The sequence below is a fragment of the Furipterus horrens genome, unplaced genomic scaffold (genome assembly GCF_987537825.1).
Source record: "Furipterus horrens unplaced genomic scaffold, mFurHor1.1.pri manual_scaffold_11, whole genome shotgun sequence".
NCBI lineage: Eukaryota > Metazoa > Chordata > Mammalia > Chiroptera > Furipteridae > Furipterus > Furipterus horrens.
In genome coordinates this window covers 52,760,090-52,786,532 of record NW_028327181.1, presented here as the reverse complement: position 1 = coordinate 52,786,532, position 26,443 = coordinate 52,760,090, and the positions used below count along the sequence as shown (strand labels likewise).

Below are 26,443 nucleotides of genomic sequence, written 5' to 3'. Positions count from 1 at the left end.
GTGCTTTGCACATTGCAGACATTAGCAGTTAATCCTTCCATTGTGCTAAAGAGCAGGCATTTTCCTTAGATCTCCACATACACTAACACACTTAGTCCTCATAACCCTTCAAGTAGATAGGATTGTTCTCTCACTTTACATGTGAGAAGACTGAGGTGTAGAGAGACAAGGGACTTGACCAAGGTCAGGATGAGGAGCTATGAGGTGTATTCAGGCAGCCTGGCTCCAGCGTCCATGTTCTTGATCATAAGCCGTATTACTTTCCACAAAATGCTAAAAAAAAAAAAAAAAAGTCTGCTTTATAGCATATGTTTATACTCATCTGATAGATAGATTATATATACATACTTCCAGATATGCCCATGTATATGTGTGTGCGGGGGATTTCTATTTGCAAACCATTGTTCTATATGTCGGGGGAGGGCATACAAAGAATAGTTCTTGTCATAGAGAAATAATTTAGGATCTGTAAGAGCGGAACAGATATATAAATAAATTATATTAATATGCCATGGAATTGAAACCCACCTGCGACTGCGGTATAGCAAAGGCAGACGAAAACGAGGGGCCTTGGTTCTGTTTCTCGAACTGGGGCGTGGTTACACGGCCACCCTCACCGTTTGAGAATCCATTAGGCTATACACTCAGGAATGTGTTTTTTTCTCTACAGATGTTAAACTTTAATAAAGTCGACGTTTAAAACTTTAACAGTGCCTCGGAGCCCAGAGGATGTAGCAAAGGATGGGCTTTGAGTGGAGCCTCTGCCCAGCCCTGGGGCGGGGTTGGTCACGTCCCGTTCTCCAGGCGCCACCTGCGCCACGTGGAGGTCAGCTCCCTCACGTGGCTTCGGAACAGTCGCTGCTTCCTTGGCACCTTCAGTTGCGTTCCCCACAGATACGATTTTTTTTTTTTTTTTTTGAGAGAGAGAACTAAGTGAGGGTCCGTTTGGAAACGTTTCCAGGGCGTGTCCTTCTCCCTAAGATCAGACTCTGACTCCATGCGGTGAGTGACGGCAGGTCTTCCGCACAGATACACCGGGTGGTGAGTCATAAACAGAACGTGCACCCTGCGGAACGGAGGCTGTGGGGTGCAAACCCTTCTGCTCTGGGGGAAGAGATGGCCCGGGGTCTCCGTATTGGGCTTATTCTGGAAAATTTCATTTTATATCTCTTCCAGTAGGCTTTGTGCAACAAAACACAGAATTCCATGGGACCATCCTCAGTTACACAGGTGCTCAACTGGAGCCCGGGCGTGAAGAAAATAGCTGGATTTTCCTTTAATTCAATGACAGTATAAATGTTACAATGCAGCATAAGCCGTCTGAGTGATTTTATTTGAAGCTTTTGGGGCATTTTTTTTTTTCTTTTCAGAAATGATGTGTTTACTAAACACATAAATACATTTTTTAATGATTCTGACCATATTTAGTGTTATAGAATTTGGCTGCCCACTTTTCCCCTGAGACCCCAAATTAAGTGTCTAACAACCTGTGGCCTCAATAAAACGTTAATTTAAAATACAAGATAAATTTATACAATACTGTAACTGAACACATTAGGGAACATGCAATACCCCGCTGCTTCAAACAAGGCTTGCCCGGTTAGTGTTGTTTATTTTTAGAAGCAAAAGTGACTGGCAAGTTAAGCACAGCAATGTGAACATTTGTTCCACTTGAGTGAGATAAGAAGTTCCATTTGACTGTTGTCATTTTGTTTTACCATTCAGTTACCTTGCAAACTGATTTTACTGTAAGTGGAAATGGCAAAACATACAAGAAAAAATATTTTTTATTTTTATTTGCTTTATTTATTTTTTATTTTAAAAATTCTCACCAGAGAGTATGTATATTGATTTGAGAGAGAGCAAGGCATCGATGTGAGAGAGAAAAATTGATCAGCTGCCTTCCAAAGCCTCGGGTTCCGGGAAGTCGTGTTGTGAGTGCCGACTGCCTTTCTGTGAATTCCAGGTGGGCTGCTGGGTATCTGCTCATGGCCATGACCGACCCAGCCATTCAGAGGGCCAAAGAGCCCCAGGCGAAGCTGTTGGGAAAGGGCACAGTTAGGAAAGGACGTGGGGCTAGGTTCCAGGGCTTCCTGCTGGAGGTCCGTCTGGTGACAATCCAGCTCACAGTTCTGCCCAATTGGGACCTGGATTTTGGGTTACATGTTTCAGAGCCAGGCCAATGAATTGTTGTAGGCCGATGGGTAAGAGAGCAAATCCTGGCATCACCATGCTCAGGTACAAAGCATCCGTCTCTTATTAACTGTGCAGCCATAAGCTGGTGACATCACCTCTCTGTATCAGTCTCCTCATCTGCAAAACTGGAGCAATAGGAATACTGTCCTCAGGGTGAGTGTGAGGAATTCGGTGAGTTAAAGGTGGGAAGCACTCAGCACAGCATCTGCTACATATGTTACTTTTTGTGATTGTTGTTGCTCTAACCCTGGACACTGGCATTGGGCATTGCTGTTGTTACAGCTCTACCCTCTGGAAGCCTCTTGCCTTCTGAGATCATGGCCTACGCTTTTCATCTTTCACAGGCTGCTGAGAAAGAGCCTCTATAAACCGACATTTGTGTATGTTTTGGTGGGCTTGAATTCTCAGGTAAAATAGATGACTTCATATTCAACCACCTACAAAAAACACCCATGAGTGGATAAGTTCACACAGGCATGTTTGCCAAACCCTGGAATGTAGCACAAGGGAGTGAGCCCTGACTGTGTTAATTTTACAAAGAGGAAAGTAACACAGGTTGTCATACAGGATGAAAATGTAAGTGTATGTGCATTTATTTTTAAGGTGAAGCTACAGTTCAAAGGTCCACATCGAAGAGAACCCTGTGGTCTTGTACAACGTGGCTGAGTCTTTCTGTTAGAGACACAAGTTCAGTGTCATGGCCTTGTTGTTCTATTAAAAACAGCGACTCGGTCTCTTCCCATTAAAATATTTATTAGGAGTTATAGCTCAGGACTTCATCCCCTATGCTGTGTTTAAGAACATAATGACAATGATTTCCTTTCTCGAGGATTTTACTGTGCCACACATTTTAGAAACATAATGTCTTTAAGTCTATGAAAACATTGGAGACAGGTATCCTCAATTTACAGTTGAGGGAACCGGGCTCAGAGAGATTAATAAACTAATCCAGTCACAAAAGTAGCAGGGGCAAGCGCTATGACCAAAGGCGGGGGTCCTACAAGACCCACATGAATCCTTGCTGCTCCCTCAGAACTTGGCCACCCTGGACAGCACCTCACCAGCACGACCAGTCATAGTCCCGCGTCTGAGGCCTCCAGTCTTCTGGTCCAAGGTTCACGGCGATCTGAAGAACGGTTGTGTACATCACGTGGGCCACCATGCCTAGGAGCCCTGCATGAGACGAGCTTTGTGAGCCACAGTCAGGAGTGGCGTTTCTCCAATGAGCACGCGTTGGATGTCAGGGGCCCGCCAGCATCCTCCTTGACCCCTTCTGAGCAGCCTTCCTGTTTCACATATACACTAATTTCTTACAGTCACCAGCCCATGCAGTGGTGTGTGTCCCTTTGCCGTGCTATTTCTCCCATGGCCACCTCTTTCCGTGTTGTCGTGCTCCTGTGTCCCGGTGCTCAGAGGCACCCGTGCTGCAGCCTCTGTTTCCCAGCACGGAGGAGGAGGGGTCCTTGAGCTACATTCGGCCTGAAGCCACACTTTACGGTGTTTGTTGTGTTATATATATTTTAATATGAATTGTTTGCTAACACTTAAAACTAGGATACTTGACAAAAATATTTGAATAAGTTCTGACTACACTAGACTCACCTGGCAATGATCAGTGGGGACTGCCAATGTGACGTTCTTTCCTTTGTGAGTGACTTCGTCTTTTTGCATGGAGACCCAGGTGATTTTTTTCTTTAATAGTTTTAGTAGGATATGTCTAGGACTTGAAGGCACTGGGCCAATTTTTCCAGGTACTTGGAGGGAGCTTTCTGTGTACACATTTTGGTCTTTTGTTTAAGAAAGCTTCCTTGCATTTTACTTTTAAGTAACGGTTGTTTTGCTGTTTTGTCTTTCTTTTTCTGTAATTACAAATATGTTTTAACTTCATAAATGTATGGTGGGCAGTGGCCAACTGGGGATCAGCTTCAGTGGTCCAAATAGAAATGAATTTTAACTGGTGGCAGCAATTATTTCTATTTTAAAGGAAATGTCGAAAGTCCTTTTGATATACCTGAACTTATAAATCCTTACACATTCTACCAGACATCTCATTCACTCAGTTGAAACTAAAGGAGACATCCAGAAGAGGCCTACTCATGACCTTGAAGGAACTTGGGGGATGTCAGGACCTGGGAGCAGGGGCTCCAAGAGTCCATGGTCTGGCTCTTTGTTATAGAAATCCAGACATTGGATTTTATCATCCTGTTCAGTGGTGATAAGACTTGGAAGAGATGTTTTACACTTACCAAGCCCAGAAGTGATCTACCCACTGGACTGATACCTATTCACCTCATAGAGCTTTGCTCCGTTCTTGCTCTGGGTTCTTTTCTTGGTAAAAGGTCCACCTAGGGGACCAAATTAAGTTGATCTAAAAATTGCTTGGGAAACACAGAAGACCTCCAAAAGGGGTTCTTTATTCTTATGGGATATTTACATCAAACTTAGATAATAATTTTAAACAGTTTACCATTTATTGAGTACTTACTATATATTGTAGAGAAGGAAAACTCTGATTCCAAAAAACCTCCGCTGCCTTGCGGCATACCTCTTCAGGGGAAAGGCTAAGGGAGTAAACCCCGACAGAAAATCCGGAGCCGGAGTCCCTAAGGCGGTTTGACGTTGTAGTCAACACCGGCAACTCCTGCGGCGCACCTGAAGCCAAGCTATATTGACTCCGTCTTTCCCTTGGACCCTTCAGCTGAGAAGAGAGGGGGGGGTCTGCTGCATGGGCAACAGCAGACCCTCCATATCACCCTGCCCAGGCTCTGTAGCTTCAGCTTCACTGGAGAGGACACTCCAGCGTCATCGCAAGATGTCGATTCAACACGGGAGGAGACAGATACCGTGTCACTCCCGAGTCGGACCGCACAGCCATTCTCGGCGGTGCAGATAGACTCTTAAGAAGCTACACCATCGTCTCTCGAGACGGACGGCTGCCGACGACGACTATATATTGTACTAGCTACATCCTTAGTCATCACCAGGCCTTTGAGATATCTAGCTCAGAGAAGTTAGGTAACTTACTCAGGGTCACACAGCCATTAAGTAGCAGAGGGCTGAACCCAGACAGGATTTCCCCACAGACTCATGCCTAACAACTGTACTAAATTAGGCCATTTCTGTTTTCGGAGCCTGCGTACTCCCTTCCCAGGGTCGTGATAAAACACACTGATCAATTTTATTCACCATCTCTGCCTCTTGCCTTTTTTTCATCAGTCACCCAAAGCATGATCGCTTCCCCCAGAGGGATTAATGAACTCAGTGGCTTTTGCTGAACTGGCCACTGGCAGGAGAGAGCTGGCCCGAAGCTTCATGGTTCGCTCTGGGGCGGGCGGTAGGGAGCGTGCCTGCTGGAGTGATGCTGTCAGGGAGTGCCTGCAAGCACCAGGAGGACGGCTACAGAGGCATCCCCCTGGAACCAGGGGAGCCCAGAGCTGCGACAACTCAGTCTGGAGCCCAAAAGGATGACACTTGTCAGCATCAGGGGGATACTCAGGACCTCACCCCCAGTGGACAGCCACAACACAACTGCAAAACATAGGGGAGACAGAGATGCAGGGCGCTTAGAATTCAGCTGAATTAGGAGATTCGATCCTTAGATTCAGTTCACTTCTGAAACAAAAATAAAGCAACAAATGCTGTGGGACGAAAACCACAGATACCTGACGAATCTTGGAAACCTGGCAGTGAAAGGAAAGGGCTCATAGGCTTGAAAGAAGAGCTTGTAAAGATTACCTTTGCTGGAAAGAAGAAAAAATATAAGAACTAAAAAAGCAGAACTCTGATGTGAGTACATGAGAGATACTAGGGTCTCCATCCCCCAGTTTCAGAATTACTGTACTGTTTTGATTCCACCAGAACACATTGCTTTTTTAAATAAGAAGCTAGAAAAACATCCACAGCGCAGAGGCGTCTGTGAGTTTTTAGAGCCCTGATTAGAGATGCCAAAACCTCACTTGTTTCTGTGTGAGCCACGTCTTTACCCTCCAGATGGGATCGCACCTGTGGCTTTAAGGGACCGTGTTGGTTGGTTGTGGAGGGGACTGAAAAGAGGAGACAAAAAGGGCATCTAATATTTGTAAAAACCTCCTGGAAGGCAAGTTAGGCACTGGGGGTGCAGCAACGAAGGAGACAGAAGCAGCCCATGCCCACATTGCAGCTGGGCAAACAGACACTAAGAAAGTAACTACAGATTGGATGCACGTTACAAAGAAGAGAAGTGCTATCGGCCGTGTCTGTCACAGCCCATCTCTTCCCCACTCTGCGTTCAGCTCGCATAGAGCTCGAAACAGGCCATGGTGGGAGCATTTGCACCGTGGAAAGTGGCAACGCTACCAGTGTGGGCCTCCCCCTCCACCCGCAGTTGGCAAAGCTGGTTCTTTAACATTTTCTAGCACCACCGACTATAGGGCATATGAAGAGAGCCTGTGGTGCCAGCTTTTGGGCTCAATTTAATGAAAACAAACAAACTATAAATAACTCTCTCATCTTTCACCCATCCCCCCCAAAATAATAAAAATTGTCCAAATGGTAAGGAGAGCTGGTGGACAGAACACGAATAAGGTTGTCACCTTATTCTTCAGCTGGTATTATACTACAGAAACTCCTGTACTTTTCACCTAGAAGATAGAGAGAATATATTCATAAGTAGGGTAAACCTTGACAATTAGGTGCAAACTGTGTTCCTAGCTCCTTGAGTGTATCAAGGTCATTTTGAACAAGGATTGGGGTGTGTGGCAGTTCATTTTATTGTTCACAGATATGTAGCGCCCTTTCCTGTGGGAACATGATACTCCTACCCTAGTGAAGCCAGACCTGAATGCATGACTTTCTTTGGCCAGTGAATTAGGGGCAGAAGTGAGGTGGGTCATTTCTGGCCAGAAGCCTGCAAAGCCAGTGTATTGTCCACGTGGTTTTCATTCCCTTGCCTGTGTGATTGCAGAAGCACATGTCCAGATAGGATAGAATCTCCTTCAGCCTGGAACCCTGAATGGCTACAGTGAGGAGACATCCCTTGTCAACCTGGAAAGTACATATAGAATGAGATACAAATGAATTTGTTGGTTTCAGTCACTGGGATTTGGGGGTTGTTTGTTACTGCAGCAGAACCTAACCCATCTGGACTGATACTGACAGCCTTAGACTAGTTGTACTCAGCTTCCCAAACAGCATTCATTTTGATATGAGTCTCAGATAAGTTGTTGCTGGTTAGAGGAAAAGGAACAAAGTTCGTAATGATTTTTTAAATTAATTTGAACAGATTCAGAACTATCTCTGTTACTCAGTGACCCAGTTACTTGCATTCCATCATGCTTTCTGGAGTATGAAATGAAAGGGAGGATTTATTGTGCATGCACCAGGTACTGGGCAGAAGTTACCACCAAGCTTGTTTTGCACACCTGAGACGTGAGCTTTGCATTTGTCGTTGTCAGGTTGCACACATAGGCCGGCAAAGCTTGCGTTGCTACCTGAGACCTGGAGTGCCTTGCAAGAGCTCAGTCCATGAATATCTACTTGGTGTATGGATGTAACTGAATTCTGGTTTGGGGGTGAGTGACGGGTAGAGAATTGGGGCCACAGCAACTCCCCCTGTGGGGTCCTGCCCCAGATGGGAACCCTGCTTTCTCCCAATGCATACTTCAGCCTCACATTGACCTGTAGAGTGGGAGGAGCCTGGGAAACTGCCTGGTTTTTCCCTGCATGGTTTAGAGGAGGTGTCCAGAGACCTCAGAGGCAAAATGACTGACCCAAGACAAACAGGCAGAGGCCGTTTCAGCGTTAGAACCTGTGTCTGCAGGGGCGCAGCCCAACGCTGTCCCACCTCACTGATCTGAAGCAATGCAGTGGCCAGCAGGGAAGGGGCCAGGGAGGCAAAGAGTTCTGGGGCACTGGGATCTGCTCCCAGTCTGGGCTGGTAGCAGCTAAAAGGAAGCAAGGTGCAAAAGCAAAGGGGCAGAGATTACCCGCTCTTCAAAGGAATGGCTTTCCTGTCTCTAAAATTGGTTCAGTAGCCCCCACATTTGCCTTGCTTTGTGGATGAACTGAGATAATAGACAGGAAATGTGCTCTCACAGTCACTATGCACTTAAACCTTTTTGGAATAAAATGAGTTCTATTGGGCAAAGACAGGCTTACCTGGCTTGATTGTGCTTCACTTCATTGCGCCCTGCAGATATTGCGATTTGTACAGATTAAAGGTAAGACCCTTCACTGGCAAGAAGATGACAATTCACTGAAGGCTCAGATGATTAGCCTTTTTTAGCAAAAAGTATTTTCAACTAGTATATACATAGTTTTTAAACACTTAATGCTATTGCACATTTAACAGACTACAGTATAGTGTAAACATAACTTTTATATGCACCAGGAAACCAAAAACAATTCATGTGATGCGCTTTATTTTGATATTTGCTTTATTGAGGCGATCTGCAACTGAACTAGCAACATCTCCTAAAGGGCGTAAACCTTAAGACTCGCCAGCTTGTCCTCCTAAAAGTGGGCCCCATTCCTTCGTGTTCCTGGGCAGCAGGAAGAAGGGGAGCAAGGCCTGGGTTGGCTGTGCCGCCATTTGGCTGGGCTGCTCTGCTGGGATATTTTCCAACCTGCATGTGCAGCAGGAACGCATCTGTCACATAACTGTCCCAACACATGGCCTGGAGGAGGACATGTGCACGCCTGGGCCTGAGGCTGCTGTCAGGGCTAATCTCCAGCTGCAGGGCCTCACAGCTTTTTGTTTAAATCTACTTTGGATTGACGTAATCGGACATGTTTCCTGGTTGATTCTCTGATTTGGGCAGCAGTGGCGGTATTGTGATCCCAGGAGCAAAAATTCATCCTAGTCCCTCAGTTCTACCAGGCAGGTCCCCAAGGCATTGGGGGAGTCTCAGCCCTCGGCCCTGCCCTCTCCGTCCTGTGGGGCTGGTGTGGTTCTTTCCCCGCATCACCTCATTCAATCCTCATTACAACCCGGTGCGTCAGGCCAGCAGTGAAAGCAACAGATGGACACCGGGGGTGGAATGTAGCACTTACATCCAGAAGGTCTGGCTCTTGTGACTGGTTCTGCGACAGTCAGTAATTGCAGGACATTTCTTGACCTCTCTGAGCCTCGCTTTCTTCATCTGCAAAATGGGTGCAATGAAAGTCCTCCAACATGAAAGTATTTCGTGAACTGCCTTACACTTGTTTTTGTGCCAATTTATTGGTAGAGGCAAATACAAACACCCATATATTGCAGTTTGATGGCCAGGCTCAAACAGGTTGGTAGAGGCAGGAACTGAAACTGGGTTTTCCCACCTGAGACCCATAGCACACGGACAACTAGGGGTCTATCTCGTCTTCCGAAGAGGCCGCCTTTTCTTGGAGAAATAAAGCAGAGGCCAGATACAGAGCCAGGGTCGGGTCAAAGAAAAGGTGGTGGTTAGCCAAGGAGATGGAGTGAATTTACAAGGGTGCGTTTAGCCTGGACGCAAGCAGTCAGACTGTAGTGACCCCTTGATCACTGTCAATCCTTAGAAGTGGTGTTCCTTATGAACAAGGCCAGAAGGATTAAAAGGCAAAGTCTTTATAAATCCCGGGAAGCCAGAGTGGCGGGTGCTGCGGAGCTCGACAGTGCTTGGCCAGTCAGGCGGTGCAGCCAGCCAGCCCAGGGGGAGTGCCCGCGTCCCGGGAGGCTGCCTCTGTCACAGCTCCTTTGCTTGTTCCCCACCCTTTATGGGGTGCCCAGGCCCCTCTGCCTTTAAACTTTTTGAGTTTAGCAGAGTAGCATAGATCAGAAATTAACACGTTTTGATGACGAATTCATTAGCCGAAGGAAAAGGACATTCTGTCTAAATGCTGCCTCCCCGAGGACTTCTTATTTCGAATGCTCATTCCAGAGGGCGGACTCAAAGGTGCTGTCTCCCTTTAAGGCACATCAGGCATTAGGAAGGAAGGGCAGAGCTGTCCCAGGTGACGGGTGACGTGTGCAGAGGCTGTCCTGAAAGAGCAGCACTTCAGGTGCAGGGTCCCAGGGAGGGTCCTCTCTGAGAGGCCAGAGACAGAGTCGATTCCGAGGGGAAATACCCCTGGAGCCCCCAGGCGCACCCTCCTTAGGCCAGAGTCCTTCCAGCCAGGGCTCCTAAGCGCCCCTCCCGCTAAGGCTCTGCTCGGGTGCCTTCCCCTGCACCTCCCATCCCCCAGGCACTTAAGATAAATGAGACAGAATAGCAGATGTTTGTGTGGAGTAACCTCCCACTGGAGCCCCAGCTACACTCAGCGGCACGCAGGCTCTCTGTGCGATGTCTCCCAGCGCCCGGGAGGGAGAATTCCCTAGGAGCTCCAGGTGCCTCCCTTCCCCTGAGCGCAGAAGGGCATATGATCACAAGGTTGTGTGAGCAAGGGGCGGCCCCTCCTTCAGCTGAGGAGGGCATTCGAAGGTCATTGGCATTCCCTGCCAAGCCCACCTCACCCCCCTGTTTGTTACCACTCCCTGTGAGCATTTACTTGCAACCTCTGATGTATAACTTGGGTTTTATCCTCTTATATGTTTGCTCTTCTTTGAATCAACATGAGGTAAAAATTTAATTCTGAATATTTTGTTTTAGGGGGATCTTGTAACGCATGAAAGTGCTAATATTCTTCTGGGGGGGAAAGGTGTTCTGTCCTCCTTCCCTCCTCCTTACTGAAATGATGACACTATTTAGAGACTCTGGTTTACCTGGGTGGCCTTATATTAGGAAACGTATGAAAATGTGAGCGGAGGCTTTTCAGATTGGATGGACACAAACTGGTTTGTTGATAAATATAAGACAATTAATTGCCCTTCAGTTAAGTTTTGGGTATGGTGGGGTAACAGGCAAAGTCTGGGCTACAAGTGAAGACATTTGAGTTCCATGTGTGTAGATCATCAGTATCTGGCTGTATAATCTTCAGTGGGGTGCTTCTTCCTCTGGTTTTATCATCAGAAAAATGAATCTGTTGTTCTAGATCACTTTCCCAAACAATGTTCCACAGAACCCTAGTCTCCCAAAATATTAATCCTTATTTTTACACAGACATTTTTGGGAGGAAATACTGGAATAGGTAACAGTAAACAGGTTACTTTATTGTGGGATTGGGCAGATGTTTTAATGTACTAATGAACACTGTGAATTTCCAAGAAGAAAATGTAATAGGTGACATTTTCCAAATTTGTCTATTGAGACTCTTCTTGTTTACTTTCACAAAGAATATCTCAACCAGCATCTCTGTGGAGTAACGTTTGAGTAAACCCAACAAGGTACTTATTAAAGAAAGTCCTTTTCTGGTTTGACCTCAAGTGTATAAAATGCACATACAACAGAGAGGGGTCAGTACATCCTTTTTTTCACTTGGTCTTGTCCCTGGATCACTGAGGACATCAGCCCTCCTCGTACTGCAGCGTGTGCTCTTGGCTGACAGGGCATGGAAACCTTTCCGTGGTGTGGTCTGTGAGAGGGTGGCATGTGTGGGAAGCACCATGGGCTGACAAAAGCACCAAGGCGACCCTCATCCCTGGTAGAGGAAGCCAGAAAGATACTCACACAGACCCTATCTGTGCTCTTGGCCGGGGACTCTTTATCATCCCTCCTCACGGTGTTTGTGTCAATGCTATAGACATGTGTCACAGGCAGCTAGACAGTTTGCAGCTGCATCTGGTCCGCCCTGAATCTCGGAGTTTGCTATTGCTGGAGACATGAGGTTTGCAGCCGCACCCTGTCCTCAAGCTCAGCCCATGAAAAGTCCTTTCTCCCAGTCAGTCCCCTTGTCACCAAGGAAGCAGCTCCCATTGCCTCATTTTCTAAACTCCTGTTCTCAAGTTCAGGTTCTGCTGTGGTCTTGCCTCTCAGACATGACAAACAGCAGTGCTCCTAATTTTCTCCAGTTATGCTTTTCATCCTGGGGGATGTTGTTCCATTCAGTTCCTTCTCCTGGAGTGACCATGCCCTTATGTTGCAGGGGAGCAGAAGCTGCCTCAGGTGACATTGAAGAGCCATGTGAGTTAAGTTCTGTTATGAGCCCTCCTCCTCTCCCCACTCTGTGTTCTGATACCAAAAGCTGGGCTGCCCGGCCTCAGACCTTGCTCACTCAGTTGTCTGCCTGGAACATCTGCATGCCCAGCCTCCTTCTGTTAAAATCACAGTCCTGCTTTGAGGTCTGCGTGGTGGCCACTTCCCTCCTGAAAGATTCCCCGTGCCCAGCGCTGTAGATAACCTCTTCCTCCTTTCCGTTCCCATATCCTGTGAGTCTTTGTTGTAACCACACCATACTTGTTCTTGTTGTCGTTTAATCCCAGCTCTCACCACTGTGGTCCAGTCACCTTTGTACCCCCTCATTCTCCTGCTCCTGCAGCTGATGTGGAGATGGCTTTTAGTGAATTCATTCCGCACTGTGGCGAGTTCCCCCTTTCCAGAGGACTTGCTGTACCTGGGTGGGGGGAGTGGGGGAGATGCTACCAGAAACACAGAGAACACCAGATGGAAAAGAGAGCAGAGGGGAATAACAAACAATGCTATGAGGATGGGGGAGGAAGAGGCAAGCAGAAATTCCAGGAAAAGCAAATAAGCTGTACGAGAAATTGAATGTAAAGATAGCACCTCTTGACTTTGTTATGAGAAACGGTTATATAGTCTAAATAAATGGCTAGTTTTTTGATCAAAATGAAACATCAGTAGAACTATCCTAGGAGGATGGCGGAGCAGACGTGGGATGTGCTGATGTGAGAGGTTTGTCCTTTTCTGCTACGAGAGGAAGTTGATCGATAATGTCTACAACGAAGACAGCAGTGGCTTTGTAAACAGAGATGACGACCAGAAGCAACCGCTCAGCTGAAAGTGGTTTCCCCTAAGGATGGGACTAGGTTACGGAACAGGAAGGAGCAGGGGCTCTTCGTTTTTCATATAAGCTTTTCAAAATGATTCAATATCTACCTATGTGCACGTGGTGCTCCGGCTACTTTCTTTTTAAAGGAATGCAGTTGTTAGACCTCCATCCCACACCCGTTGAACCCAAATCTTCAGGGCTAGGCACCGGGAGCTGGGCAGACTTGCTGGGTGACTGTGATGGGCACCAACATTTGATAACCGGTGTGACCCTTACATGTGACTACGGAAACAGAAGTGGGCAGTCCTCAGGTGAGCACTTGGAAAGGGAGTGGAAGTCCCCAAACAATTTGCCTATGGGTACAGTGACCATGTTTTCCAAACCAAACATGTGAGACTGTCTTGGAGACCCTGCCTTCTGCAGGATCTGGGCCCCCCGTTTCTGTCCTCGAGGGCAGAGAGACATGGGGCAGGAGTGGGGAGGAGCACATAGCATCGCAGAGAGTTCCGTCTTGTTGCCTTCTACTTGGACCTCAGAAATAAACAGCCAATGCTAAGAGTATGAGAAAAGAAAAGGCAACCAGGAGCTCTAGAAAAGTAAAAAGCTATACAAGGACTAACACAGTAAGGCTGAGGCAAGAGAGAAGTGGGGTGGGAGGGTCCGCTTCTCTGCCCCAGGAGGGTGCGGCTGCAGCAGGAAGGGAACAGCATCCTGTCCCGGAGCGAGGGCTTGGGTTTGCTGCCCACGCCGAGGGGTCCATTTCCTCCCCCGTCAGCTGTTTATGAGGTAAATATGTGCCCCCCGATACTCATCCTTCCCTCCCATCTTCGCTCTCCTCTTCCTTCACTATTTCCCTGATCACTCACCTGTCCAACTCAAAGAAGTCAAAAGGTGCTGAAGACTCCGGGCTGAGTAATGTGGTGGGGAAGGGAGGGGGCTTGTCAGTTATGTGAGCCTCAGTTTCCTCATTTCTCAGCTGAGGAAGTCATATTTGCTTTGCCGGGTTATTTCAAGGAGAGCCAGAGATAAAGGTCTAACTTGTTAAGGGTTTTGCTTCTGGGAGGTGCTCTGCAAAGGGGTTCCCTTCCCATGGATGATGTTAAAGGCCTATTTTCTAGGAGAACCTTCCATTCCTAAACCCCTTAAAGGTGCAAGGGTGCAGTTTAATAAATATTGACACTGTGTCAGGCACTATTGCAAGTGCTTTATGTGAATCTGGTCATTTAATCTGTATACTGCTATTGTTCCTATTTTATAGATGAGAAAACCAAGGCTCAGAGAGGCTAAGGGATTTGCTCAAGGATGCAGACGGGCAGTCAGCAGCAGAGCTGGGATTTAAATCCAGGCAGCCTGCTCTGCAGCTCCTGCCTGGGGACACTGTCCTGCACCTGCCACCTCAGCATCTGCGGGCCGTGCTCACCTGCAGCACCTGCGGGCCGTGCTCACCTGCAGCACCTGCAGGCCGTGCTCACCTGCAGCACCTGCGGGCCGTGCTCACCTGCAGCACCTGCGGGCCGTGCTCACCTGCAGCACCTGCGGGCTGTGCTCACCTCCAGGACCTGCGGACCGTGATCACCTGCAGGACCTGCGGGCCGTGCTCACCTGCAGCACCTGCAGGCCGTGCTCACCTGCAGCACCTGCGGGCTGTGCTCACCTCCAGGACCTGCGGACCGTGATCACCTGCAGCACCTGCAGGCCGTGCTCACCTGCAGCACCTGCGGGCCGTGCTCACCTGCAGGACCCGTGGACCGTGATCACCTGCAGCACCTGCGGGCCGTGCTCACCTGCAGCACCTGCGGGCCGTGCTCACCTGCAGCACCTGCGGGCCGTGCTCACCTGCAGCACCTGCAGGCCATGCTCACCTGCACTGCCACCAGGCTCTCCTTGTAAGACTGCCAGATCCCCACGTGGAACCTGCGCTGGATGAACCTGTCACCCCCTGTCTCCCAAATGTACTGGACAGCCTGGCTCTCATTGTCCCTTCTGCTGTCGCCGCTGCTCCTGCTGAAGTGAGTGCAGTGCAGCCCTCCCGAGTGGTCCTGGCACAGCGGCTTGGCCACCCTCCGGATCCCTTCACACCAATGGCCGCTGCCCAGGGTGGTGAGGGAGAAGGCCAGGGCGAGGCAGATGGGGAGGAGGGCCAACACCCGCTGCTGCCGGGCCCAGTCCATGGCCAGACAAGGTGTGCAGTGCTGGGAGGAGCAGTGGGCACCTCAGCCCCTTCCTCCCCCTCCTCGCCCTGGTCCCACCTCCTCAGCCCTGCCATCTGGCACCCTCCCCACCTTCTGCACTATCCTGGGCACCCATGCACTGCAGCCTGCGGCCTCCATGGCCATGGGAGAGAGCACAGGGCGGGGTCCTCTCCCACCACAGTCCCCCCTTCCCCTGGGATGGAGACGCCTAGGAGGGTGCTGGTTTTCAATATTTGGGTTTTTTTTTGTCTTTGTAAATTATAGTGAAATATACAAAGTGTAAAATTTACCATCTTAGTCATTTTTAAGTGCACAATTAAGTGCATTCACATTGTACAGTCATCCCCAGAACCCCTTCATCTTGTGAAACTGAACCGCTGCCCCATTCAACACTAACTCCCCGTCCCTCCCCCAGCCCCGCAGCTGCCACTCTACCTTCTGGCTCTGAATTTGACCGTCTAGGTATGAGTGGACTCGGCCTTTCTATAACTGGCTTATTTCACCCAGCTTAATGTCCTCAAGTTGCATCCACGTTTGCACAGGGCAGAATTTCTTTTCTTTGGAAGGCTGGATTATGGCCCATTGGGTGGATACAGCATATTTTGTTCATCCAGACATTTGGCTTGTTTCCACCTTTTGGCTGTTGTGGAGGGTATTGATTTATGTTTGTTTGTTTGTTTTAAAGATTTTATTTATTTATTTTTAGAGAAGGGGAAGGGAGGGAGAAAGAGAGGGAGAGAAACATCAATGTGTGGTTGCCTCTCGGATGCCCCCAACTGGGGACCTGGCCTGCAGCCCAGGCATGTGCCCTGACTGGGAATTGAACTTGTGACCCTCTGGTTCACAGGCTGGTGCTCAATCCATTGAGCCACACCAGCCAGGGCAGGGTGTTAGTTTTTGAGGGGAGGTCAGGGCGGTTTGAGTGGGTTTCTGGGTACAGTCTCCCCACCCCCTTATCTTTGTCATTGAGCAGGGTCCTCAACCTTAGATTTGGGAACTCTCGAGGCCTGCACAATGTGTTTCCTGCCCAGCCCCACAATGAGGGACTTCCTGTTGGAGGGACTCTGAGAGACTTGATGCACAGGCGGCCTACGTCAGACCTAAGTGCTCTATAGAACAGGGCAGGGTGCTGGCACCCCCTACGGGTGCAGAATTCAGCACTGTCCTAGAGCCTCAAAAGCTGGCAGGCAGAGCCCTTGGTCTCTCACTCAGGCCCTGCAAAGAGAGCCCTGCAGGTCTGGTGACATGAGGGAGACTTCCACTGCTTTTCGGGCAGAGGACATTCATGGAGCAGTGAGGGCAGCAGAGTAGCAGAAGATTCCACGTGGCATGTGAAACACACAGGCTCTTGATTAGATGGGAGACATCTCCTGCAGGACCCCAGGCATGACTGCGAATCTGCCAGCCTGGGCGGGTAGGAGAAGTGGGGGCAGTGGCACTTGGGTTAAAACCACTCATCTGTACTTTCCTGCTGGGGAAGGCTGGGAAGCGGGGCCACCAGTCGCCTGGGAGCCATGCGCCTTTGGTTTACTATGTTTTATCTCTACATGGCCTCCATCCAACCTTCAGAGAAAAGCATGTTTTTGAGAAAAAGAGATTAGATGGAATATTCTTACCAGGCAGGCATTTAAGATAGCCTTAACTGTGCGGGTACAGAACAACTTTACAGCCATACCAAAGGATCGAGGCCATTACTGGGCACTTTCTCCCTCTATGTCATGTCGTCCTGCTTGCTGTCATCCCAAAGAGGTGACCGTATTGACTCCAGGGGTCACATCATTAGAAGAGTCCACTCTGAAAGTTTTTGTTCATTATGAGCATTCATGGCTGAGGTTTAAAATCTTGCCGCATGGAGTTTTTAAGACTTCCAAGGGTTTCTATTAAGTGATTCATGCGTCCCTGCTTTTCTCCAGCTGTTCAGAATTCACTCAGATAAGTTAACCAAGATAACTCCTATGGTTCAGCTTGAATGGAATACATGTATGTCTTTTTATCCCTTGCTGACCTGTACTCATCCAATCAGGATATGTTCCCCCTGCCCTCCAGTTTGGGAGGTAGGAAGACACGGGAGGGGATTCTGGGAGCTGAACAGGGAGAGAGGTGGGGTGAGAGGGGCCAAGCAGAGCCCTTCAGAGGTGCAGAGAGGAGGCTACTATAGAAATGGAATTCGCCTAGAGAGTTAGGATAAGATAAGGCAACTTACCAAATAGCTGTGGTTAGTATCCTGGCTCTGCCACTTACTTGCTGTGTGGCCTTGGGCAAGCCACCAACCTCTCTGAATCTCTATTTCTCAGTTGTCACGTGGAGAAATATCACACCCTCGCAAGGATATTGTGAGGATGAATGAAATAGGATGTTGGGTGCAAGCTTTTGTGAAGGTGAATTGTGATGAGAAAGTACAAGTACGTTAGTTGGTAAGTGATGGATCATGTATTCCAGAAAAGGATCTGCCAGGCGGGCTGAGCGACATGTTCAGAACAAGTGGGCAGTGAAGAGGAGTGCCTGTCTGACGTTTCAGCATGTTGCTTTGCTATTATGTAGACAGAACTCAAGTCACGGATTGGGTTTTTGCTTCAGCGCCTGGGTCAGGAGCTGTCCCCTCCTGGGCTGGGCAGCTTTGTCTCGGGAAGTCTTGGCATAAGCAGGGCCCAGTGGGGGCCTGGGCAATGTTGGAGGCTGGGCTCAGCCTGGCCTGGACAATCTTAATGCCTCCCTCGTGAATTCGCCCGCTGAGGGACTGGCTTGGGGCCCATCCTCTCGGGCCAGCTGTTCTTCCGAGGCTCGCACCCAAGCCTCTGCACCCTGGTCCTGTGTACTGAGTCAGGCCTCAGGGGTGGAACCTACTGGCCGCCTTGCTTTTTCTCCTCGGCCTCTGCTGAGGACGTCCCAGAAAACACAGCTGACTTGGGGGAGGGCTGGGAAAAATCTCCCTGGCTTTGCGGGGGCCGGGTGGGGCCGAGCTGCTGCTGATGAGAAACTTTGGAGATTCAGTAGATTGGTCTAGACTGGTTCGGACGCTCTTGACGCGTGTGAAGAGGGTTTGTGCAAACATTTCCTCTCTGCACAAAGAGGAATGCAAGAGGAGGCTGCCTCTGGTACATCCTGGGCCGTTGGACCAATGGGCCCGCGCTTGTGAAAGTGCAGACGCAAGACGAGGCGGGCACCGAGCGGGCAGGGCCTGGGAGGAGCGTCACGGGGCCCCTGCCTGGGGTCCCTGTGCTGCCCACCCGCATCCCTGCTGCCCCCAGGACTGGTCCTCTCCCCTCCCGCGGGATGTGCTCGCTCCAGTCCCCTGCGCGGCCCTTTCTCGCTCTGCTGCTTCTGGTTTCCATCAAACAAGTAAGAGCAATTATTATTGTTATTATTATTGTTATCAGTTGTCCATGTTTTCTGATTATAGAAGCAATTTATGCCTCTCATAGGCAGTTTGGAAAGTGTAAAACAGTGCTAAGATAGTAATGATTAACCATCATCTTAGCATTCGGATGTAATGCCTGTTAATATTTTGGCATCTTTTCCTCAAATCCTTTTCCTCTGCATCTGTTTTTACACGACTGAAACGATGATGCATAAAGCATTCTGTGTCCTGGTTTCCCCTTTACGTTATGTTATGAACACGTTCCCACGTCCGTGCAAGCCCGTAAATCCTGCCTCGGCCTCCTGCCTGCTCTTGTCATCATTCCCTGTGTGAGGATGGAGGTCGAATGGATAGCTGTCTCTTTTCTTTCCTTTTTCCTTCCTTCCTTCCCTCTTTCTTCCTCCTTATTATAAAAATATAGGCTGCTCATTGTTTTAAGAAGTAAACTTACAAAATCCGAAGAAGTGTAAATACAGACAGCAGCTCGCTGTAATGCCGCCACCCAGAGATCGCCCTCACTCACATCTCAGGGCTCACACTTCAACACATTTTTCTACCATTTATTTATATATAGTTTTAAAAAACAATAGACAGAATCTTACTATAAATATTATCTTGCAATCTGCTTTTTTCTTAACAAAATACACTAATAAAACACAAGCCAACATTTTTATTAAACACGCACTGTGCGTTAGGGTCAGTGCCTGATCTCACGTCACGCTTTCATCAACCCTGGGAGGGGAGTTCTGTTAATCCTGTTTTGCAGAAGAGAAAACTGAGTCCCGGGGAGGTTGAACATTTTTCTACATCGGTAAATGTAGCTCCATGGCATGAGGTTTATGGGCTTCAAGGGTGTATTCTAATGTATGTAACCATTCTCTTTCATTGGGCACTCTGCTAGCTTGTCTTAGTCTCATCAAAGGAGATGACACCTTTGCTCCTTCCCTTTCCAAGGTTCCATTTTTATCCTGGGCCGTGATGTGAAGAAACCCCAGCTCCGTTCATCTGAGTAAGGAAGGGGCCTTATTCCTTTGATCCACAGGCGGAGTTAGTTCCAGGAGGCAGCTTGGGAATTCTAATCCCTCCTGTCCCCATAGAGGGGGGTCTGGCATGCCAGACCTCATGTGGGCACCTTATCAGGCATTTTTGGGGTGCTAGCCCAGAACCAAACAGGTAGCAAGCCCTGACTGAGTTTTCTGCATCCAAATTCCCTGAGAGGCTGCCTCGAAGCCCTCATGGCAGATTGGAGATGTGAGCCCAATTGATGGTTTCATGGAATTCGTGCATGGTGGCATCCTCTTGGTTAGTGACCGGACCGTCTCTGCGGGGCCGCCTCCTACTTCAGAATTTAATCGGCGAGGAGAGGGGCCGTTGTTGTGAAAGCTGACACAGAACCCTCACCCTTGCTTCAGCTCTCTGTCTCTTATTAACACTGAACATGTCCAGCTTTGTTCACCTTCCCCCCACAGCTATGTAGTGACGGCCAGTCAGGGGCCAGGCACTGCCGCAGAACTTGGCACGTGGGCTAAATCCCCTTGCTTACACCCCACAGCGGGCCTCTGAGACACATGTTAGTGCTGAGCCCTTTTCACAGACAGGGAGATTAAGGCTCCCAGGAGTGAAATGATCACCGGCGATCATGCCACTCGGGCACAGGGCAGCCATGGCGTCTCTGCAGGGTATTTGAGGAACTGTGTTCTTTCTTAGCATTCCTTGGAAGCTGTTGACATATGAATATTTACATGTTAAAACTGCAGACTCTGCAGTGCCTCAGGCCAGCTTATGACAAGGACAAAGCTACACTTTCACTCCTTCCTCTGGTACTTGCATAATCAATAATGTGCCTGTGGGCATGTCCCGTCCCTCCCCCTGCCACTCTGGTCTGTTTTCAGACCCTCTTGGCTCTGTCTGTCCTGCACTGTGTCCATAATCCTGATGCCCCTCCTCCTGGTTCTCCAAATGTTTACATTATGAGGCTGTATGTAGACTTTCATGGAGAATTTTGCTCGTAGATGCTTTTCCCTGCATGGGTAATAAATGATTGTGGTGTGTTTTCTGGCAGGAAGTCATCGTAAAAATTCACATAATGAGAAATTCTCAGAGATAGTTTTGTTTCTAAATTCAAGCAGGGAAATAATGCTAATGCCGCATCCCCGGCCCCCCCTACCCTGCCCCCCGCCTCCTGCCTCACAACTCATCTAATTTAATTAGTAGACCTTTGGGCATCAAAAAACATAAAACTTTTAAAGACTATTCAATAAGTGAATTAGTGGCTCTTTCATACATTGCCGATGGGATTAAAAATAGTAAATATTTTTAAATTAAAACAATTTTTTTTTGGTGAAGATGGAGTGTCTGGCAGTACATTATCAAACCCTTTAAAAATGCACACATTATGACCCAGAAATTCTTGTTCAGAGTGTTTCTCCTAATAAAGATGTGCTTGAATGTTTATGAATATTTTCATTACAGAGTCATTTATATTAGCAAACGGCTAAAACAACATAGGTCTCCCAAGGTAGAAAATTAAAAAAATAAATTATATCACATTCATCCCTAAAAAATTAGGTAGCTGTTAAAATGGTGTTTTAGAAGAATAGTGCCCAAAATGGAAATATATCTTCTAGTGAAAAAGAGGCTACAGAACACTCTGATTTTCTTTTTGGTCAAAAGAAAAAAGAAAAGAAGAAAAAGGATGCCTACATGCAGCGATGACAATATCTGAGTAATAAAATTGTGATTTTATCTTGTCCGTCTTTGCTTATCTATAATTTTAATTTTATTTGCAATGAAGTATATTCCTTCCATGACAAATATGAGAAGATTTATTTAAAGAAAGTCAACAGACTGCTCCCCACCCCACCCTCATTTTCCTGAATCTCTTCTCAGCCCAGTTTGTAATTGATGCTGCTACCTAAGCACGAAAAAGAGGGTCGGAATCAAGCTGGGCTTTTTCAGTTAGAAAACATCCCTTTTCGGATCCGGCTGTGATTAGACGTGCATTTGCCTCTTGTGTTTTTGGTGTCTTTAGGACGAGTACCTGGGAAGATAGTCTGAGTTTGTCTGGGTCTCCTAACCTGACCAAATACGGTGTTTCTTATGGTTTGCATTTTTTTCCTGTTTTTGAGCACGGCCATTAGTCATGGCAAAGAGCAGGGGACAGGGGCATGTTAGTCCAGGGACAGCTCATGTATATGACACTGATTTTATCGCCTCTTCCTCAGCCAGGTCCCAGTGACGTGCCCAAGGACGCACACAGCACTCTATCCAAGAACGGGTCTTCCTTTTGTGACTTGGCACATTCTGGAAGTTTACAATTTATTTATCAACTTCTCTGCTAAATTTTAAAAAGTAATATAGAGTTAGTTATGGTCCTGTTAGGATGTAAAACATCCTAATGTGTTAATAAACTTTCATCTTGTCTCTTGGGCCATAACACAGAGAGATATATTATTAATGGAGATTCAAAACTCATTGGAAACTGAAACCAAGAGATAAATGCCAATTATCTTATCATCAGTATCACCATTATCACCCTCGTTATTATTTATTGGCTAATCCCATGGTCCCCAAATGGTGCTAAGATGCCCCAGGACACTGCTGTGAATTCACAGGGTTGCTGCAAGATATTTTAATTTTTCCAGGGAAGCAGCCACCCATGCCGGCTGTGCGAATTACCAGCTGGAGATAATTCATGGTGCCAGGGTTGTATCCCGCTGCACTACTCTCGGCGATGTTGTAGTTTTGCAAAGCTGAGTGTTCTGAAGTTGCTGTGATAAAAAAGCAGGCATGGCACGAAAGTGGAACAAAGGTGGTTGTGTCCAATCTGAGTCTTAAGGTTGAGAAGTCGTGCGGTCCCCAGTAGGTGCTAAGTTTTTAGGATGTAAATACTTAGTGAGTTTTTTGGACCAACCTACTTAGTAAGTGGGACTTTAGTTATTTCTTTTGGCTTAGGGGTGCTTTGGAATATTATTGAGACTTCAAAGGCAACAGGAATTAAGAGAGTTTGGGATCCTCTAGTCTCACGATGACCACCCTGGTCCTTCAAAAAGTTGGCCATGTGGTTCTCTGGAAGGAATGCAAAGGAACTGCTCACAGATCCCATCATGAATGGTGTGGTACTGGGGGACCGGGGCGAGCTGGGCAGAGAGGCTAGACTGGACTAACTACTCGGGAGGTGGAAGCTGGCTACCTGTCAGACTCATAGGTTTTTTCTTTTTTGGCTTGTTGTTTTGCTTTGTTTAGGGTGTGTGTGTGTTTGAATCTTTAGGTGGAGTATTTCCCACGTTACAATAGGCTCCTCTGGCTTCCTGTGGCTATACCTGTCCTACTTCATTCTTTCTGGTTACCTACCTGGCATTTGATTGTGAGAGGAGACAAAGGCACAAACAAAGCCAAACTAAGCAATGGTCCACCTTAGCCCAGGTCACATATTTACACCCTCCCATGTTCATGCCCCCTTCCCCTGCTCCACCCCACAACCGCACCTCTGTGTCTTTAGCTGGAAAGCAAGGGAGAATGAGGACAATAACTCCAGCCCAGTTCTAGGGCCTTGTGTTCAGAGATGAAAGGCACATCTCAGCCCTCAAAGAATGTGCGGGGTAGTGAAGGCGATGGGCAAGTACCTCACTGATGAGAGTACCATGTGATGGGCCATAAGGATCAGTTGTATGTGGGGTCAAAAAGCACTGAAAAGAAGGGTCGAAAGCTCAAGACTTCAGTGAGAGGGTGGTCCCATATTACCAGGCTCATTAGGCTTGAGTTGCGCCTTGAACAATGACTGGGGAGTGAGCCAGGTGAAGATGAGGGTGGGAGGGGTGCCAGTGGGAAGTGCAAAGACGCGCAGTCGTGAGAGAGCGTGACTGGGGTTGAGAGACTTGGGACTGAGGAGGCGGAGTTAAATCTTGAGTCAACAAGGCCAAGAAGGCAAGAGCCCCGTGCTCAGCCTGCCCTGTGGGCCTATCATATCACTCTGGGACAGTGTGAAGGGGGGACACCAGGCCAGAGACGGAAGAAATGGGAGGCAGGGCTGGACAAGAGAGAGATTTAGGAGGACAGAATCTGGGCCTCAGTGGGTTGGGGTGTGGGGTGAGGGAGAGGGAGAGGGAGGAGGAGAAGACAGCTCCTGGTTTCTGGCTTGTGGACGAGACCACAATGGTGCTAATACCGAGCCACTAGGGAAAGAGCCTGTTTGGAAGCAGAGGGAGGAGTAAAAATGTCACTTGACTTTTGTGCCAGCCAATTATATACAACTGACACTTGAACAGTATGGTTTGAACTGCATGGATCCTTTTATACCTGGATTTAAAAAATAAATGTCTGTAGTGTTTTGATCTATCGCTGGGAGTCCAAGGATGTGGAGGACAGATCATACTCATTGATCTACATTGTTTTATACAGGGGGCTCGAACATCCGCAGAGTTTGGTATCTTCAGAAAGTCCTGGAACCAGCTCCCTGAAAACAACAGGGGACAACTCCTAAGTTTGGGGGGGAGTCAAAATTATACATGGATTTTTTATTGCATTGGGGGGCGATGTTGGCACTCCTAACCCCCATGTTGTTCAAGGTCAACAGTAATTGCCTTACCTCTAGCAGCTTCTAAGTAGTTTTGGGCAGAGAAGGTGTCATGCTCTCCTGGGGATCAAACCACAACCTAAGTATGTGCCCTGACCTGGGCTCAAACTCACAACCTTTAGGTGTAGGGACAATGTCTCAACCAACTGAGCCACCTGGCCAGGACAAAAAAATAAAAATAAAAATCCCCTTTTAAAGCCAAAAGAAGTGGTACAGATACAAAATTAGAAGTTGTTAGACAACCCAATTACTTGGAAGTCCCAAAAAGTATATTCAAGGTTTTATGGGATGAAATAGTTAATGTCAGAAAGAAAAAAAATTCCAAAGCCTCAGTTCAGTACCAAAGTACCTGTCTGCTCAATGTCTTTAACTCTGGACTGCAGGCACTTAGGTGGGATGGTGCAGACACCTGGGCAGGATGGTGTGGGCCCCTGGGTGGGACGGTGCATGCCCCTAAGCAGGGTGGCACAGGTCCCTGCCATTCCTCCAGTTCTCGTCTGACACAGGACTGGGACTTCTTAGTGTGCTGCTCCCCTCTTTGCCATCTGCATGGTCTCAGAAGCATGCAACTGTCTGTCCGGTAGGGTGTGAAACTTCAGGTTGAGGGTCTTGCATCCTCTTGCAATGTCAACCTCATTTAAAGATTTGGAAAAAATCTTTCACACTTGTATTAAGACCAACAGGATTAGATTATGGAATAAATGTAAAATTCAAACGTGTCTTTTAAATAGAATTGAAGATGCCAAAAAAATTCTATTTCTTGGTGCAGGCCCTTATGGCCCCTCAGTTGAAAGGCTGGAGAACCACAGTCTGAGATTATAACAGGCCACTTCTGTGCTTGCAGCTAACTAGTGGGTCACCACAGTTTTCTCTGCTCAGATTACAGGGTCTCTCCTTGAGGAGACAACTCGGAAGTGGGCTCAGTACAAAGAGAAGTGCCTGAGAGACTTACTCAAAGAACCCTCTGGTAAGCACAAGTTACTTATGGCTGTGTAGCAAATAATCCCAAAGCTTATTGGCATGCATTGATAATAATAACCACTTGTTATCTCCCACAGTTTCTGTGGGTCAGGAATTCGGACCAAGCACATTGGGGATGGCTTGTTTCTGCTCTACAATGTCTGGGGTTTAGTTGGAAGACAAAGGCTGGGGCTGAAATAAACTCAAGTCCCGTTCACACCCACGTCTGCTGGTTGATGCTGGCTCTCAGCTGAGAGTTGAGTTGCGAATGTGGGCCAGAGAGCTTCCACATGGCCTGGGCTTCCTCACAGCATGGAGGCTGGGTTTCACGGGCAAGATGATCACAGGCCAGGTTGCCTTTTATGGCCTAGTCTCAGAAGTCACTTCTGACATGTTCTGTTGGTCAGACAGTTACAAAGGCTTACCCAAGTTCAAGGGCGGGGACCCCCACCTCTCGTTGAGCATGTGAGACGGGATGCAGAGACTTGTGTCCATCTTTGATAAAAAGCCACCTGTCACTACACACATAGCACCTAATCACATGACTTGAGCAACTGTCATAGATTAACCTGGGAATCTATTGAGTGCGTGTTGGGGTTTAGGGTGGGGTCCTAGGTCCTATGTCTTAAGCTGAGTCATAACATTTTTCTTATCTAGGTCCATACTAGGTGCTGAGCATTCTAGCAAACTTTTTAATAGTTTAGTCCGTTGATGGCCTCTTCTGCCCACATACTGACTCTGCGGCTGTGTCCAGATTCTTCTGTTTCTTTTTTCTAAAGAAGAAAGATGAGAAGCATTAGCTCACTGCCTCTGTGCACTGGGGACTGTGGATAAAAGCGGCCCCCTCCTTATTTTCCCGGTTGACAAGACACTATAAGCTGTCTGTCTCTTTTTCTGACCCAAAGGCAGTGCCAACCTTCGAGCCCCAGCCTTCTGCCTGTAACCCTTCCTTCAGCCCCGCAGGTGTCAGTCACGGCTTGGTCCATGCCGAGAAGCAGCTCCCGCTTTGGGGAAGACTGCTTTCTGAGGTGCAAGTAGGGCAGGTGCTCCTCGGCTGGGGCCATGCCTCGAGCAGCTCACCACCGCTCACACGGGTGGGTTGCTGGCACCTGGCAGCCAGGTCCACAAGGTGCCTGAGCCAGCTCCTAACCTAGCAGAGCTGAGTTTGTAGGGTCCCAGGGCTGGTAACATGGCACTTCACCCTGAGCTCTAGCCTAACAGGGAGCAGATGGTGGGGGGTGATGCTTGGTTCTCAGGAGTGAGGAGCCTACGAAATAGACATTTGGGATCCATCCTGAAACCCCTTCAGGGAGGCCGACAAGGCTGGGGCTTATGTTTGTAGCT

General features: G+C 48.1%; 2 protein-coding genes across 2 annotated transcripts in view; one reads left to right on the top strand and one right to left on the bottom strand.

Annotated features, from left to right (window-relative positions):
- Nucleotides 1–1,893: 1,893 nt before the first annotated feature.
- On the bottom strand, nt 1,894–15,185 carry GSG1L2 (GSG1 like 2). The gene is given in 7 exon segments (XM_090257491.1): nt 1,894–1,951; nt 1,953–2,039; nt 3,258–3,369; nt 5,572–5,724; nt 6,768–6,815; nt 9,097–9,106; nt 14,889–15,185. Coding segments are annotated over 7 exon segments (765 nt in total).
- Nucleotides 15,186–23,177: 7,992 nt separating this feature from the next.
- The window catches only part of GLP2R (glucagon like peptide 2 receptor), a 57,455-nt gene continuing 54,189 nt past the window's right edge, over nt 23,178–26,443 (top strand). Inside the window, exons 1-2 of the mRNA XM_090257490.1 lie at nt 23,178–23,202; nt 25,026–25,106. Coding sequence (XP_090113616.1) covers nt 23,178–23,202; nt 25,026–25,106 — 106 coding nt within the window. The remainder of the gene's footprint in view (nt 23,203–25,025; nt 25,107–26,443) is intronic.